Source organism: Teleopsis dalmanni, chromosome 1, assembly GCF_002237135.1.
Source record: "Teleopsis dalmanni isolate 2A chromosome 1, ASM223713v2, whole genome shotgun sequence".
Taxonomy (NCBI): domain Eukaryota; kingdom Metazoa; phylum Arthropoda; class Insecta; order Diptera; family Diopsidae; genus Teleopsis; species Teleopsis dalmanni.
In genome coordinates, this window is record NC_051846.1 from 209482884 (window position 1) to 209500080 (window position 17197).

Here is a 17197-nt window from a genome sequence, read left to right on the forward strand (position 1 = left end):
TTAATGTTTAAATTCAATAGAATTATCTTTGATATATATATTAGATAAACAACTGTTTTCAATAGTCTTTCATATTCTATTTAAAATCCAAGAAATAATATACATATCTTAATGATTAATTTTCAAGGATGGCTACAAAAACAGATAAATTAATTTTTGGGAATTCAATTTGTCATAAAAACAAATCCAACATAATTAGCCTTTACACAATAATTTATTTACCACCATATTTATTTATAGTAAAACAATAATAAATGATCTTATTTAAAATAACACTTATGTATCCTGTGAATTGGAAGCATCCTCGATAGTTTGTTAATCGATTTTATTTAATGCTCGTCTATTGTGAATTGCTTTATGTACCTTAATGTCAAAAGTAGCGTAAAAGAAAACGAAAATAAATTGAGTTTGTGAGAAGTTAATTTATTATAAACAAAAATATAATATAAAAATAATTGCTAATAAAACACAAAATATCTTTAATAAAAAGTTATATGCTAAAATTGAAGTTGAGTAATTTAATCCAAGAAAAACTGAACTGAATTTGAAAATCGACCAAAGCAAAGAAAGGAAAACAATAGATTTTCCAAAAAATGGCCTCCAGTGAGATATCCAGCTCCAATGAGCGGCACTATTATGCGAAATTGGAAGCAATCAAAGACATTCGCGACAAAACTATTGCGTTAGAAAAATTAAAAGTTAAAATTGTAAAAGAAGTGAAAATTAGCGATGATGAAGAAAAATGTCTGGACGAATATCGTAAGGAAATGGAACATTTGTTAGAAGAAAAGATGTCACATGTAGAGGAGTTACGTCAAATACATGCCGATATAAATGATATGGAGAATATTATTAAACAAACAAAAGAAAACCAAACTCGTAGTGTAGATATGGCTAATAGAGTGTATGAGGAGTATTTGGCACTAAAATATCAAATCGATCATATGAGACGTGATTATTTAGGGCTCAGTCCACTGCGTGATTTACATGAAGAGGAGGGTAGTCCCATATCGAAAGATCGATTTCAAACAAATTTTCTAAAGGTTGCTGCACAGTCGGCTGCAGCAGCAGCTGCTGCTGCTGCCGCTGCATCACAACCAACATCACTTGCACGTCCACATCCTCGCCATCCATTGATGCCCGAAGCTACTGTTACTGCTTTACCACCTAGTGGTGGTGGAACAGCTGGACCAACAGGTGGACACGCATTTATGCCACCAGCACCGCCAGGTTCGGCTGCTGCTGTAAATGCTGTTGCACGCATAGGTAAAGGAGATTTTTCAGCACCAGCTCCTCCTCCCCCGCCTACCAATCGTTTGCAGCAAGCACCAGCTATTGGTATAGGACACCATCCATCGTTTCGTTCAGATTTTAATGTTAATTTACGTCAACAACCGCCGCCCATGAAATCATGTTTGTCTTGCCATCAACAAATACATCGCAATGCACCAATATGTCCACTTTGTAAGGCTAAATCGCGTTCGCGTAATCCTAAAAAGCCAAAAAAGAAAAATAACTAATTTACACATAATTTGACAGTAAGTTTTGCGAACTGAATTTATAATAATTTTTTTTAATAAAAATTTCTTTGAATTTATTTACAGATACGCAATAATGTTATTCTTTGAAAACGTAACATATAAGCCAGTGTATAATTAAGAGAGATTTATTCTTAATTATTCTTAAAAGTCTGTATAATTATAGATGCTATTATTTTTATTTTTTAACGCATATTTTTTATGCTCATTAACTTATCTCAGAAATTCTAATCAAATCAAATTTAATTAACGTCATTGCATTTCTTCAAGAAAATCTCTTAATATTAGTCCATAATTCTTATATATAAATTTCACATATTATTTTATAGTAACTGAAATCTTCAACATGCTATAAATACTAACATTTATGTTTACATTAGAACAGATTTTCTTTGATATTTTTTCTTGCTATCGTTACTGTAATAGAGAAAAACTTTGCCAGCTCGTGTGCAATAGCCACCCATCCATGAATTAATTCAAATTTAATTAAATTAATATAAAAATTAATGTTTTCATACAAATTAATCACAGTTCTATATTTTGTAGATATTATTATATTATATTTTTATATACTATTAATATATTTTAAATATTATTAATATAATATCTTATATATTAATTTTTTATTATACTATATTTTTATACATTATTATATTAATTATTAAACTACGTCATTAAATATAACAATAAATTTTTTTGTAATTATACTGCATATATTATTACAATTGTGTAATAAATAATTAGTATTATGTATGTTTCAATAGCTTATAGCTTTTATGTTTTTGTGAAACTTATTTTAAATAAGAGCTTTTTCCTTTTCAATAATTTTTCACAAATGCATAAATCATTAAATATAATTATATGAAACGTATATATTAAAAATTTATACAATTTTTTATAATAACATTTTTTGCAACTAACCAGATTGTTCCGTTTTCAGAACAATACGTATCCCGCTGGCACGGAGCTCGTACATCACTGCGACCTTTCATTTATTTTCAGTATTAAGTAACATAAATGCAATGTAATGAGAGCACGAAATCTATATACTTTTTATAATATTATTTAGATTTATGCAAACATATTAAGCATGCAATTGCATTCATATACATGATATATAATTTTAATAATAATGTTAAAAGTTTAAAAAAAATTATATAATAATGTGTATGTAAACATTAATTTAAAAAAGTTTTCCATTTTAACTTAAGAGCTTAAACATTTTTTTATAAATAATTGAAATTATTCAATGTAAATTTAAAACCAAAAAATAATTTTTGAACTTTTTGTAGTGCTTAATAACACATTTACTAACATTTACTTATACAAATGCAAAAAGGTCGAGTAGTTACATATATATTTTGCTTTCCAAAAAAGACCTTTAACATTTTATTTATATTATTTTTTAATTACATTGTATTAAACTGATTAATAAATAACAGTATTCAAACTGTATTTCTAACGATCTTATAAAATTTATATAAATACGACATTTTTTGTAACAATAAATATAAACTCGTCTTTGAGATAAAATATATAACAATAAATTTTTTTAAAAAATTTATTCCATATCACTGAACTCCAGGCTGGAAACTGAATTAAAACGAATCACTTTGCCGGTATTCCTGGCAAACATATCATCAACTTCCTTTTTAGTTATCGAACGATTGTGACCACAGAGCATATGATCCACATACCTAAAAAATGACCAACAAATCAAATGCCGATTTAAAAAGAAGAATATTTTTTACTTACGTCTTGCGGCGCGTATATGTCTTGGAACAAAACTCACAGCGATACGGCTTACCAGTATGCGTGAACATATGCACCTTTAGAGCACAGGAAGACTTGAATGTGGCTGGACACACTGAACAATAGTGAATAATACCATTGTGTCGTTGCATATGATATCTGAGTCCGCCTCGAACTGCATATTGTTTTTTACACAATTTGCACTTATAAGGAAGTCTATTCGTGTGGGTCATTTTATGTATATATAAATTTGCTCGACGCACATATGCTTTCTTGCAATTCCCGATTCCATACTTGAACTTCTTTTTTTTGTGTAAGCATAGGTGCCATCGTAATTCATTTTTGGAGTTATATATATTGCCACACACATAACATCTATTGTTTTTCAAATGTTCAGTGTAAGTGTGATTTTTTAATTCGCCGTGAGTAAGATATTTCTGGTCGCAGTACACGCAAATATAATTTCTATAGACACTCTGATGCACCGAACTTTCATGGTGGTTTAATCCGGATAAATACTGAAATAGCTTAGCTGGAATATACGAAACATGAATTTAATACGGCACATACCTAAATACAAACATATATCAATAAATATCAATAGTTGAAATAGCAATATGTATATCTATTAAATACCTTGATAATAATGACACAATTCTGAGGTCATACTTTAGTAGCAGTTCTGTTACTTAAGAATATTAAAAAATAGAAAATTTTTCTATATTTGTTCAATATTAGCTTCTGTTCTTTTAAATAACTATTCAGGGAAATATGTAGACAGCGCCTATGTGGCGTAGAGTAGTAACTTATCTTCTAATTGATAATTAACTTTATACCACATTATTTACAACGACTATCGACTATCACAGCCTGAGAAGTTCCTTTGTAAGAAAACATGGACTTGACTTCTTGAACGCCCCGGAATCACATGGACGGAGCAACTAGTCCTGTATACCGGAAGTACTCGTTTTTTCAGATGGGAAAGTGCAAATTGCTACTTCTAAATTTCAAAAAGCTGACCTGAAATAACTAAATTTATTCCAATATCATTTAGTAACTGATTTCTTAGATATTAGTGCCAACACCACATTATTTATCAATTTATTCTTGTTAGGGGATGTGGCACTGCGGCCGTCGGGTCTATTATGCTCCCTTCTGGATTTAGAGTAGGTCTCTAAGCCCTGTTGCGTCAATAAAAAGTAGTACAGAGCCTACTTTACAGAGTTTTATTACCTCTTCCGTAGGAATATACACTCCCAGGAGCTTAATCTGTATGTGCATTATCGCAGGCCATTCTAACAGCATGTGTGTGGCCGACTCCTCATTCGCTTCACAGAATCTACATTTTGCATCCGTAAATATACCCAGTCTCGTAAGGTGGTATATTAGTTTACAGTGCCTTGTTAGGTTTGCTGTGATGATTTTAACTTTTCCTTTTATAGGTTCATACTATCCTATCTATCTTATATCTTATAGGTACCAATAAGTGATTTGGATAATGTTAATCCTGGTATATTATCCCAGTAGCATTTATCAATTTAAATAAAATTTGAAATTGTTGGCCTTTAAAAAATTAGGTACAACTGATTAATGACTAAAAGGAATACATCATTCCAAAAGGTATTTAAAATTATCGAATTTATCTTATGAATCATAATTGTTAAAGCAATTAAAAATAATAAAAACAATTTATAATAATATTTAAATACATTTTAGTTCAATATTGGGTATATTCAGTGACTTCAATTTTGCTCATCCATATACGTACGTACGATATTCCAACAAAGCGGTATGTTCAACATAACCGTTTCCTTCATACTTTGTTATTTACCGCAATTATTTAAATGAATGTAAAATCAAATTTTTAAATCTTTAAGATTGTTAATTTTGATCTAACCTAATTTGAACCAAGGTTCGATAGTCAAAGTCAAACCAAATTCATCACTAAATTGCTTGAAATCCGTAACTGCTTGTGGTTTCACTTCATGATCTGTAAACCTTACAATATATAAATAAATTAATGAGTTTTTTTTTCTGATTGGAGATCTTTATTTAGTTAATATATTAATTGTTCATAGTAATAATATTTATCACCAACAGCCTGCTATAAAAGTAAATAAGTGTTTATTTCTTCTGATTCCATTTGCAATAAAATTTTATAGAAAAACAATATATAAATAACAAACACTATAAACAATGTTTTACAAATAAAATATGGATAAATAAAATTCAATAAAATGTTATATATATAAAATATTTATGAAACTTTTTATTGGATAAAGTACATAAATGCTGCTAACTTGACAATGGTTTGCTCCGTTTAGAGTCTCCTTCCCTAATGTTTATTGAATTATTCTACGAAAAAATATTTCACAGTAGTTCATGGCTTGTTATCTTTTTTTAATTTTATTCCATAAAAAATATACACATAACGATAGATACTCCCATTTCGAATTTAAATCAGAGTTTCTATTTACTGCTCTGTATCTAATATTATATAATTAATATATATATATATAATTTAATCATTTTTACTAAATTTATTTTATGTCACATTAAAACAAAATCTTTGATATACAATATTGCAATTAAAACTAATAAATAATGCCGAGGTACAAACAAAAACTTATCTGCTAATTATTGACTAATAATTAATAGCGAATTAGCGAAGCTATAATAACAATGATCACAAGATTATTACTAAATATTTAAGCAAAAAATTATTTATAACATCATCGCTTGACTATCTCTTGAACAGTTGTGATACGTGTCGATTTTCCGGTATTACGTTTAAACATTTTTACCAAATCATCATCAGACATGGTACTATTATGCACACGCAGTAGATGGCGCTTAAAACTACAGTTTGTAATATAAGAACGAAAAGAAAAAGAGAAATTTAGTAATTATTTGATATCAAGTATCGAAAATTGAAACCTACACATCACGATTTGCAAAACCATGATCCTCGCAGAATTCACAGCGATACGGCATGCCTGTGTGCTTAAAGGAATGTGCTTTAAGTTTCTGTTTAGAATTGAACTCAGCCCCACATTCCTTGCAGGGATGCTTCACACCCATATGCTTTTGTATATGATATGTAAGACGTACTTTGATTGCAAAACGCTTATCACACATATGACATGCATAAGGCAGCTCTCCAGTATGAGTGCGTAGGTGCACATTTAAGTCGAAATGGCGAGCATACTTTTTGTCGCAATGCGGACATTCTATATTCTTCTCGAGATGCAATTTCAAATGGTTCATCAATTGATTTTTTAGCTTAAAACTATTACCACAAATCTTGCATTGAAATTCTCTCTCCTTATGCGCTTGCTTGCGATGCTGCTCCAACAGGTACTCCGTATTATACTCTTTATTGCATTCGAGACATGGATAAGCAACATCGGGTTTTTGGCCTATGTGACATTTCTCATGTTGATTGAGGGATTTTTGACTTTTAAATTCGCGAGCTGAATTATATATTATATATATAAAGTAAAGAGTTTATTTTCTTTCTTAACATTTAAAGTGCAATAATAAGAAATTCAGCAAGCTAAAAAAAAATTAAGTACTAACACCAAAAAAAATGAAAATACAAACCACAAATTAAAAATAAATTAAAGATGTATTAAACTACAAATTCATGGACCTATCAGTGAGTTAGTTACTTACAAATTATAATTTAAAACGAAATATTTCTAATAAGTAGCAACCATTTCCAGTTTAAGTGGGGATTTAGTTTTGCTCAAAATAATATAGAATGAACGAGTTTTGTTTGATTCTTAAGTTTAGAATCAAAAAAGATGTTTGTAACAATTTATTTTTTTTAATTCTTAATATGTACTAGAAATAGACTGAATATTGACGTTTCCAGGTAGCCATCAATAGTCGTGTATTCACAGAACTAAATACCAAACAATATAATAATAATAACGTCAGAAATGATATACACCGATATGCAGTTGTTCTAACCGACAATTCTTAAAAGGTAGATCGTATAATTGAGTATCAACAACTGGAGTTTAGAGTAGCTATAAGTAAACTTATCTTATCACATTTATAAAATAAAATGTTTAGATAAGCACTAAACACCATTTTAATCATCTAACCAGTGATTATACGTTCTCAAATTTTAAATGGAAAATATGACATTCGCAGTTTGTTCAAATTTTATATAAATAGGGTTTATCATTAACAAATTTAATATATATAAAATGATCTCAGTAATAATTTTCAATAAAATTATTTAAGGGCACAGGCACCAACACCAGCGTTTATTATGTGATCTTTGTTAATAACATATCATAGCATGTCGTCATGTTATGAGTTCTTATCACATGAATGGTTCTTATCCTTAGAGATTTTTTTTAACATGTTTTTTATGGAAAAATAAAATATAAATTCATAAATAAAATAATAAAATGGATATTAGGTTAGGTTATACCAGCGTTTCCAGGGAATCCACTTAGGCCTATGGGCCCATTGTGTTACAAATGGATATTAGAACCACAAAAAAAAAATAAAAAAAATACATAGTGAACCAAAAACTAATATGTGTTTTAAATAATTTTTCTCGATTATATAATTTGAAAAAGAGAACAAAGATACTTACGACAATAAGCACACAAAAACTTTGGCGTGTTAGACATTTCTTCTGCTTCTTTCTTCTTGTGCAAAATGATATGCTTTTCTAGATTTTTGCTTAATAACTTTTTATTGCATATGGGACAAGTAGCAACAGCATCATTATTTGTCTCGAATTTTGAAGTTGAAACCTCGTCTGGGTGATCAGTACATATATGATTTCGTAAACTTGCTGCCGATGAAAAGTTCTTAGCGCAGGTTTCTATATAGCAAACGTGAAATGAATTCAAATGCGTTTTGTAATGTTCTTTCAAATACGATTCAGATCTGTATTTGATTTTGCAAATATTGCAATTGTAACTTTTTCCAAACTGATTTTGATCGGGCTCTTGATCACTATATTCCTCCACATCAGTACTATTTAACTTTTCATAACATTCGTTACTTTCCGAACTTTCTCCTACATAATATTCGGCTTGTACATTCTCTATAGATGGAGATGTTTCTAAAATTTCTACACTTTCCGTAATATTTATTGCATCCGCCATATATATTTCTATAATATAAAAATGTTTAACACACTAATGTATTTAGTTAAAAAATGTTTACCTTGTTCTACACCTTCTTCTTCGCAATTGTGATACATTAAAATATGTTTATCTAAGGCGACTTTGGAACGAAAATAATTTTCGCATATTATGCATGAATAAGGACGTATATTTTTATGATAATTCATATGTCCCTCATAGGATACGTCACCACGTAAAATCATTTTGCATTCGATACACTTCCATTTACGCGCGCTTCCAGTATACTTTTGCGATAGGTCAGAATCATATTCAATCAAATATTGTTCATCATTCTCCTCAAGGCCATTTACATCTATCAAAGTGTTCGCTTCGACAGTTTCGATGTTTTTCTCAAAACCTTCCTCTTCATTTATTTTATCTATCTGAAATTCACAAAATTTAAATAATATGATTACCCTTTTTCTTTGCAATATATAAGAATCTAGTGACTTACTTCCATATATTCAATACTTTGTACCTCATCTGCATGCAATTCTTCAATTCCGCACACTTCAACTTCATCTATATATTCAGCATTTTGCTTTTTGAGTAGTTCCACTTTTTTGCGCAATATCCAATCGCTTTTGCGTGCCTGATCAATAAATTTATATGTAGTCTCTAAAGTTGTGAAGCATTTCAGACACAACGTTGCCGGTAAATCATCGCCAGTGGTAGCCATTAACTGTGTACTGGTCGCAAACACATCAAAATAAGAGAGTTCATCCGTTAACTGTGATTGCATTTCAATATACTCAGGAGCTGTCGAAGTCATGCAAGCTCTACATATCATTTTGATTTTGTACTTTTTAGATCTTAACGGGCTCAACAAACAAAACAAATAATTTAAATATTTCTTTACGGAAGACGTGTGTTTAGCGCTGAAACAAATGGCGTCGTTTGTCATATGTCATACAGTGTTGCATTTTTCGTTAATGATTTTTTCTCAATTTTGCTGTGGTGAAATTTACATAAGTGTGGCATATGGCAATAAAGCATTTTACCAAAATATTTTTTTTAACCCAACATCTTTTTTATGTGAAGAGAAAATCACTATTTTGTTATTTTTTGAACAAAGAATACATATTTTTTTGATCATTCAAGAATTTCTAGAGCCTTGAGGATTGCCAATAATATAATATTAGTTATATCTCTTAAAGCATGTTAAGACTATCAATCTTAACTTATTTTTAGTTTTATCTCGATAATCGTATAAGATTTTCTTGCATTTACCATACCTAAACCCATATACAATTGCTTGCAACGAAAAAAAAGGGAAAAAACAGCTGTTTTGACTTCTGTTGCTTCTCATGTGCATGTGGTATGCTGCAAAAACAGCTTTTTCATTTTAATGTTGCAATTCTGCAACAGTGGTGTTCTCGCACTCTTGCAATTTTAGTATAGCATACTTGTATTTCGTGAACCTTGCAATGACTATTATATAATTATATAATAATAATTATAATTAATAAATATATATATAATACATCATTTAAATTGGATTTTGTTTTGAATAAAAATTTAAATTGTGCAATGAAAAAATATGGCGTCGAACAATATTGTAAGCAAAATTTAAAAAAAAATGCTTAACAGTCAAATACTGTTAAATACTGTGTGAACACTTCAACTTTTTTTAAGAAAAATTGTTGATTCGCGCAGAATAAGCTGAAGTTTAAGTATACTATACTATTATTATATATAATATGTATTGTATGTTGGCTTATTATAGTAAATCTTAATTATCTGATTTATTTCTAAAAAGATGATTTTTTTATAATATATTTAAACTCAATACGAAAAAAATATACAGATTGCAACAGTGATGCCAATTCTTAATTCGAATATAGGCCAGCATGCATTTTTTGCCACATTTGCGAACCACCGAAAACGCTTATTATAAACACAAAATTTTGCTTGAACGCACTCTACGCGTAATAAGCAAAAAATGCTATTTACTGCGTAAGGGTCGAATCGTAATCGAATTGAACACACTTTGTTTGCTATGTGGCCAATGAAATTGAACTTAAGCATCTTAATAAGAAATTTTCTTTGAGAGAGGAAACGAACGGATCACGGATCTCCGTGGTAAATAGCAGTAATAAAAATCAGATCTACAGCTGATTCTAGCTCCTGGGTTTAGATTTCTTACATTTTACCAAAGTCAAAATGTATTCTCTCTCACACACACACCTGACTCGACCTATTTTAAGCCAAGTTTTATTCATTACAAGTTCGAGTTTACATGAAGTGAAGAACACGTAAACAAGTAAGAATTTTTGTATAAACGGCAAAGAAAAAATAAATATTGCAACAGTGATACCATTGTCTTGCTTGGCGAATATAGGCCAGCATGCATTTTTTGCAACATTTGCGAACCACCGAAAACGCTTAATATAAACACAAAATTTTGCTTGAACGCACTCTACGCGTAATAAGTCAACTTATGCTATTTACTGCGTAAGGGTCGCTTAATTTCGTAATCGAATTGAACACACTTTGTTTGCTGTGTGTTCAATGAACTTGAACTTAAGCGATCTTAATAAGAAATTTTCTTTGAGAGAGGAAACGAACGGATCACGGATTTACCGTTTTAAATAGCAGTAATAAAAATCAGATCTACAGCTGATTCTAGCTCTCTGGGTTTAGATTTCTTACATTTTACCAAAGTCAAAATGTATTCTCTCTCACACACACACCTGACTCGACCTATTTTAAGCCAAGTTTTATTCATTACAAGTTCGAGTTTACATGAAGTGGAAGAACAGCGTAAACAAGTAAGAATTTTTGTATAAACGGCAAAGAAAAAATAAATAAATAAAATTAATAACAATTTTTTATTAAAGGTGGTTTCAAAAGATCGAAACGGAGTTATTTTAAAAATTAGTTAAATTGAAGAAATTGGCATAATTAATTTCGTCAGTAGAATTTGTGAAAAGAGAAAGTGCGGCAGTGGTAAGTGAATAATCATGACGAGTTTTGTTTCACTTATAATTTCTTTTGTTGCCTAAAAACCAATAAAATGTATTCAATAAACGTCTGGTATTGTGGCAGTCGTTATCATAAATTTTTTTTTTTTTAATTTTGCTTGTAACAATAGTTATATTGGTTGTGAAATTACTTTTTATTATTTTAATTGCATTAATGGCTTATAATAACTTTGATTTCTTCACAGCAGCAATAACAATGTGTAAAGATTTGGTAAAGGACGACCACATGAGGAATGAAAAAACCTCGAGCAATAAATTGAAAGGTGCAGATGCCAACGTGCTTCCCACAAAAAAATCTGTGATCGTTGCTTACGTTTTGTGGTTGTTTGGTGGCATATTTGGGTTACACCATATATACTTGCATCGTGATCGACATGCCTTTATCTGGTGGTGTACTTTAGGTGGCTACTTTGGTGTTGGTTGGTTTGGTGAAATATTTCTCATACCCGAGTATGTACGTGATGCAAACGAGGAACCAAAGTTTGTTAAAAGTTTTATTGAAAAATTGCGTACGAATCAAAAACCGCCTTACTCTGGAAAACGATTTTTGGGTCAGGTAATGATCGGCTACTTTTTCGGACAACTTATACAAATGGCCATACCACAAACAACAATCGTTGGCATTGACTGGGGTTTTTTGCATTGGTTAATACCATTATTCATTGCTTTAGGAGTTTGGACTGTGGGAAATATTGGACGTGAACGTGGCGTACTGTGGCACTGTCTAGTCGCTTCATTTATAATATATCCAGTGCGTTATCTCATTTATGATGAAACTTACACGCTTTTGTTAACTTCAATTATATCAGCTTTAGTCTTTGACAATTATTCAAAGCATTGGTTGCGTTCGCCACCTGTTAGGCGTGGTGCAGCGATACGTACAGTAAAATTTACCGGCGCTCTATTGATTTACTTCTCGATTTGGGGCTGCTACATAGGTTTTAATGGTACTATATCTGATGGTGAAGGTGGTGAAGTACATATTTATGAAGCGGTTAGAAATTTCTTAGCTTCTGCTTGGTGGAGTGATATGGTACAAGCTTTTAAAGACACCTATCTATATGCGCAACATCATGGTTGGTATGAGACTTGGAAGGAGATATTTGAGAGCATGGATGTTGACGGCGAACGCAACTCATACAAGGTGTTGGGTGTGAGTGCAACGGCATCTCAAGCTGAAATTACTACTGCATATCGTCGTCTGTCGAAAGAGTTTCATCCAGACAAAATTAAAGACGACACACAGCGCGCTGAAGCACAAAAACGATTCATTGAAATACAACAGGCATACGATTTGTTGAGTAAAATGAAGTCCAATAGAAGACGCAAGAACAAGCAATTCCAAGAGGACGAAGCAATTGTTCTGTAAGTCGAAATTTGTGCACTCGATGGAAAGTTATTATTAGTTATTGTGAAAATGTTTCTGACTTAATACATTCTCGAAAAATAGTAGGAACGTCCACGGAAATGCAATCTAAACAATAAATTCTAGATCATTAAAGAATTAATTTCATTCATTAACAAAATATTTTAAACCAAAGTAGTTTTTAAGTTCATGTAATTTATTTATATTTATTTCTATATATTAATACTTACAAATGTACATATTAACTTATAATATATGTTGTTGTATATGTATGTACACATTTGTAAGTATATAAATCCGATCCGCAGGCTTTTATAATTCATAACATTGTTTTGAAAAGTTTGTAACAATATACCGAAAACATTAATTATTAAGTTATTTTTTTATTTTAAAAATAAAACAAATCAATTCTATAAAAAAATATTTATATGTAAATTAGTAATAATTGTTCATATATACTAATCATTATTATATATAAAAAGTTATGATTTTTGTTCTTTTTTAATAAACGATGAGAGCTCTAATTAATCTCTCTGATATAATTGAATTATAATAATTTGCTAAACATTATGTATGTGACTATTTATAATACATATATAAATAAATATAAAAATCCTCAACTTCATTGTGCATTTTTGCATACACTCATATATACATTAATAATATATAAGTAAATTTCTTATAATATCTGAAATGAAAAAAATTACTGTTTTCTGTTTATACGTCGATAAAATGGTTTGTTTTTGAGACATCGGGGACGCCACCTTGAATCTTTATCTATGCCATGGCTTTTATTTACATATTTATGGCAATATTCCAAAAGGCATAATGTTGCAATATATAATCATCATCAAAATTACAACAGTGGTCCAATCTGGCCTTCTCCAACGCGTCTCTTCATCGGAACTAATTGCGACTCCATTTTATGTAGTCTTTAGAGTACTTTATAATGAATATATAAGTCTTGTAGCTATTTATAAGTGCTTGTAAAACCATTATCTTATATAGTAATAGTTGTTATAGGTTTTGTTGGATTTCAGTAGTCGTCTGCGTATGTTTTCATATATATCATTATCAGTTGGTATACCTGACACCAGGTAATTAAAGAATTGCACCACTTCAAACTCATGCCACACTACCCTGGTTACTCAGCTGTAGAAGTTTTTATTATAGACAGCGCATCAAATGTACTTGGGCTTTCAAATGATACAAAAAATATGCAATCTGATCTATTTCAAAGGATTATTGTACAATGAATTCGTATCACTTGATACATAAGCTAGTAACGCGGTTTACTTAGTGAAGTTTCCGATTGTTTTCTGCAGTTTCTGGTTGTAAAGGAAGCAACCCAAACTATTCCATTGTCCGAGTTCATAGAAGATGTTAATTGATTTTATAGTTTTTACTTAGTTTGTTTTGTTGATTCTAGTAAATCTATATATATATAGTTGAGTGAATTTATTAGGAATGCTAAATTCTTGCTTGGCTTAAATTGTTTTCACTACGTGTTATTTACAATAAAATATTTACTTACACATAATAATACCTTATATAAATTTTTAGATACATTTTTATAAACATTTTAAAGTAATAATAGTGATTGAAGTTACTAGTAAAAACAATTACGAGCAGTTTTAGAAAAATATCATCTCCAACCAACTACAAAATAAATTCAGAGCATGTTTCGGATAAAAATTAAGGAAATGAATCATTTCTTGTTAGGAGAAAAAAGTAATCAATAGATGCTATTCCAGTTGCCATTTCGATGATATGCATTTATATTACATATCATAAAGATTTCTTTATGTCTGTTCCTAATTACATATATAAATGCGTTAATATATAAATACTTTGTATACATTTATCACCAAACGAGGAGCCATGAAATTCTGATCCAATGTCTTGAAGTGAGCTGGTTTTATTCTGTAGTTATCTCTATCTACCGTCGCAAAATTAAGTCCCGCTCTCCCAATGCTTTCCAATATACAAATCAGTAAGAATCTTTAAGTTATTATTTTATATCAACAAGCTATTGAATGTATTTATAACACCGGGACGGCGCGAACGCCATTCCCGACTACCAAAAATTACACGCACGAGTTATTCGCATTAGGAATAATCGCGGAGGTCAACTCAACCGTAGTGCAATGGCCAAGCCTCACTCCGGGGGAACCGCCTTCTTGATCACGGTAACCCCTACGCCAGGTAAGTATGCTTCACACTGCTCTGGGCACACTATATAGATATCGATGTAACTGAACTTCATGAGAATTAAAATTCAAAAATAGGCACAATAATTCATTCTTTCATATATTCATGAGATATTTATACATTATTAGTCAAGATTGTGGTGGTTGTTTCTTATAACACCCAGTCGCAAATGTTCATATTCCTTCTGCACTACCATACACATGCTTACATACAATAATACAGAAACTACACTAAAATATTACAGAAAACAGTAGCAACTAGTAAATTAACACTCGGATTCAATTCTTTTTATATAAATTATTTTATATGTTGATGTAAAAATGAAAACACTTGTCAAAGTCTTGAAAATTAATTTAAATTTAAATATTAAAGAAGACAAAACGAAAATTTGAAATTAGAAATGCAACTAAAATTTCGTTGTGAATATGTCAACTATACAGCTTGAGTAAAAGTACCTGCTCATTACTAATGTTTCAATGAGTGGCATCATCTTCATTTACAGCTGGGTTATGAAGTGCCTATGTAGAATGTTGAATAAAAATAATTCAAATAAAAAATATGCTGTCATGCGCTGTGCCATGTGGAAATTGGTTGGCCAAAATATTTAGGGATGTAACTTAGTGTTTTATAGAATTATTAAAAATAATTACTTTATCATTTATATTTAAAATATATTACACAAATATTATTATAATCATATCATATCATATCCTATAATCACCTTAACATCTTATCACATCTATATAAGTTGACATCTGGGTGACCAATAGTACTTCTTGTTAAACTGTGCAATTGCTTTCTCCAGCTCCTGGTTGTAAACGTGACAGTTCAAGATATCCTCTTGGCGGAGTCTATCAAAGATATTGATTAATTTAAACTGCAATGTTTGCATTTTAAGATTATATTTTTGAAAAATTCCTAAATTTATCATGTAATTCCCATCTGTAAGATTGTATCAAGACATAAAAATATATAACACATTAAGTTTTCAAAAGTAATGCGGTAATGTCCAAAGCATAAGGTAGTCTTAAGAATTTATAAATATTTACCATAGATATGCTAATCATTTACTCAACATTAATATACTTGAATTTAGATTAATAACTGGTTCCACATTAGTGTTTTTATTTAATAATTTGAACACTAATATAAAACTAAAGCATGCTTATACAAAATTTTTAAGGAACATAGTAAAATATTCACTTATCTCCTTGATCAGCTACAAATATACGTATTATAGTTAGGGAATGTGGCACTGTGACCATCGGGTCTCTTGTGCCCAAATACACGTATTACTAGGATAAGAATTTTGATCTTTAATTTCATTGTCAGTCTACCACAAGAGATCTAGATCTTCGTGCTTCATGTTTCTCATGAATACATTGATTATATTGGGATATTTAGAGATGTAGGTCTGTCATTAGAAAGAGGTATATCTGTATACACTGGTGGCTATAAAGAAGGTGGTGAGGGGGGCAACAAAGATTATTTTATGTTGAACCTATTTAAACCAATGCACTTGAACAGTTTTATCCTTATTAATTCGAGGTATTTTTAAAACCCCTTTACGCCTTGACTGGATTAATGTTTATCACTTCATCAGACTGCACACCTTCCCGAGGAGCCTGTAACCATTCTGAGATTCGATAACGCGGGCTCTTAATCATTACAGTGGAAGTATTTGCTTTTAAGAAGGCTAGAGCTTACCATCGAAAAATATATTATTCAATGTATGTACTATTAAATAAACTGCTTTAAAACTCTATAAATCTAATTTCATTCCGAATAATTTTTAGCTGCAACGCATCTCTGAATGAGATATCAACACAGTTAAACACTTCATTCTGTTTGGTTATCAGTTATAACCAGCCAGTTGGAATCTTTGGTAACACTTTTGGAATAATTAAACACTTACAACAGTTCAACAGTTCAGTAAAAAAATATAATGCTCTTTAGAGATTTGCAGGCAAGTTGAGTTATTTTAAGTATGAAAAAATGTTTACTAATTTACTCTGATATATCTAATATCAGTCTGAATTGCTGATTTTTGTGGATTAGAAAACTATGCTGAGATTAAATATTACCTTTGATGACTCTTCCCAAAGTTGTTAGGAAAAAGAAGACACCGATTCATATCTCCTTTGTGACTACTCTGCACATTTGTGATATTGTTACGGACTTACTTAAGGA

The 17197-nt window shown here is 30.3% G+C and overlaps 3 protein-coding genes and 1 non-coding gene across 7 annotated transcripts; 2 read left to right on the top strand and 2 right to left on the bottom strand.

The window, feature by feature from the left end:
- The first annotated feature begins 432 nt into the window (after window positions 1–432).
- LOC119671658 (zinc finger C4H2 domain-containing protein) lies at window positions 433–2645 on the top strand. 2 transcript variants are annotated; one of them, XR_005251838.1, is made up of 3 exons: window positions 433–1538; window positions 1605–1688; window positions 2479–2645. XR_005251838.1 is itself a non-coding variant. In XM_038082398.1 (2 exons), the coding sequence occupies exon 1, from the start codon at window positions 594–596 to the stop codon at window positions 1518–1520; it is 927 nt and encodes a 308-aa protein (XP_037938326.1). In that variant the 5' UTR covers window positions 433–593; the 3' UTR covers window positions 1521–1538; window positions 2479–2645. The 2 variants fall into 2 exon arrangements, 1 of the variants encoding a protein (XP_037938326.1); XM_038082398.1 differs by lacking the exon at window positions 1605–1688.
- Window positions 2646–3040: 395 nt separating this feature from the next.
- LOC119671660 (zinc finger protein 260-like) lies at window positions 3041–9398 on the bottom strand. Of its 2 annotated transcripts, none has more exons than XM_038082399.1 (5): window positions 8901–9398; window positions 8487–8829; window positions 7906–8433; window positions 3294–3822; window positions 3041–3235 (listed from the first exon to the last, which is right to left on the bottom strand). In XM_038082399.1, the coding sequence occupies exons 1-5, from the start codon at window positions 9348–9350 to the stop codon at window positions 3100–3102; spliced, it is 1986 nt and encodes a 661-aa protein (XP_037938327.1). In that variant the 5' UTR covers window positions 9351–9398; the 3' UTR covers window positions 3041–3099. The 2 variants fall into 2 exon arrangements, with proteins under 2 accessions (XP_037938327.1, XP_037938328.1); XM_038082400.1 differs by lacking the exons at window positions 3041–3235; window positions 3294–3822 and adding exons at window positions 5870–6149; window positions 6232–6763 and having other exon boundaries at window positions 8901–9386.
- Window positions 9399–10995: 1597 nt separating this feature from the next.
- On the top strand, window positions 10996–12973 carry LOC119671661 (dnaJ homolog subfamily C member 22). Of its 2 annotated transcripts, none has more exons than XM_038082403.1 (3): window positions 10996–11217; window positions 11287–11395; window positions 11619–12973. In XM_038082403.1, the coding sequence occupies exon 3, from the start codon at window positions 11627–11629 to the stop codon at window positions 12797–12799; it is 1173 nt and encodes a 390-aa protein (XP_037938331.1). In that variant the 5' UTR covers window positions 10996–11217; window positions 11287–11395; window positions 11619–11626; the 3' UTR covers window positions 12800–12973. The 2 variants fall into 2 exon arrangements, with proteins under 2 accessions (XP_037938331.1, XP_037938329.1); XM_038082401.1 differs by having other exon boundaries at window positions 10997–11217; window positions 11616–12973.
- Window positions 12974–14845: 1872 nt separating this feature from the next.
- LOC119673541 lies at window positions 14846–15009 on the bottom strand. The gene has a single exon (XR_005252069.1). It is a non-coding gene; the product is annotated as a U1 spliceosomal RNA (small nuclear RNA).
- Between the last annotated feature and the right edge of the window lie 2188 nt (window positions 15010–17197).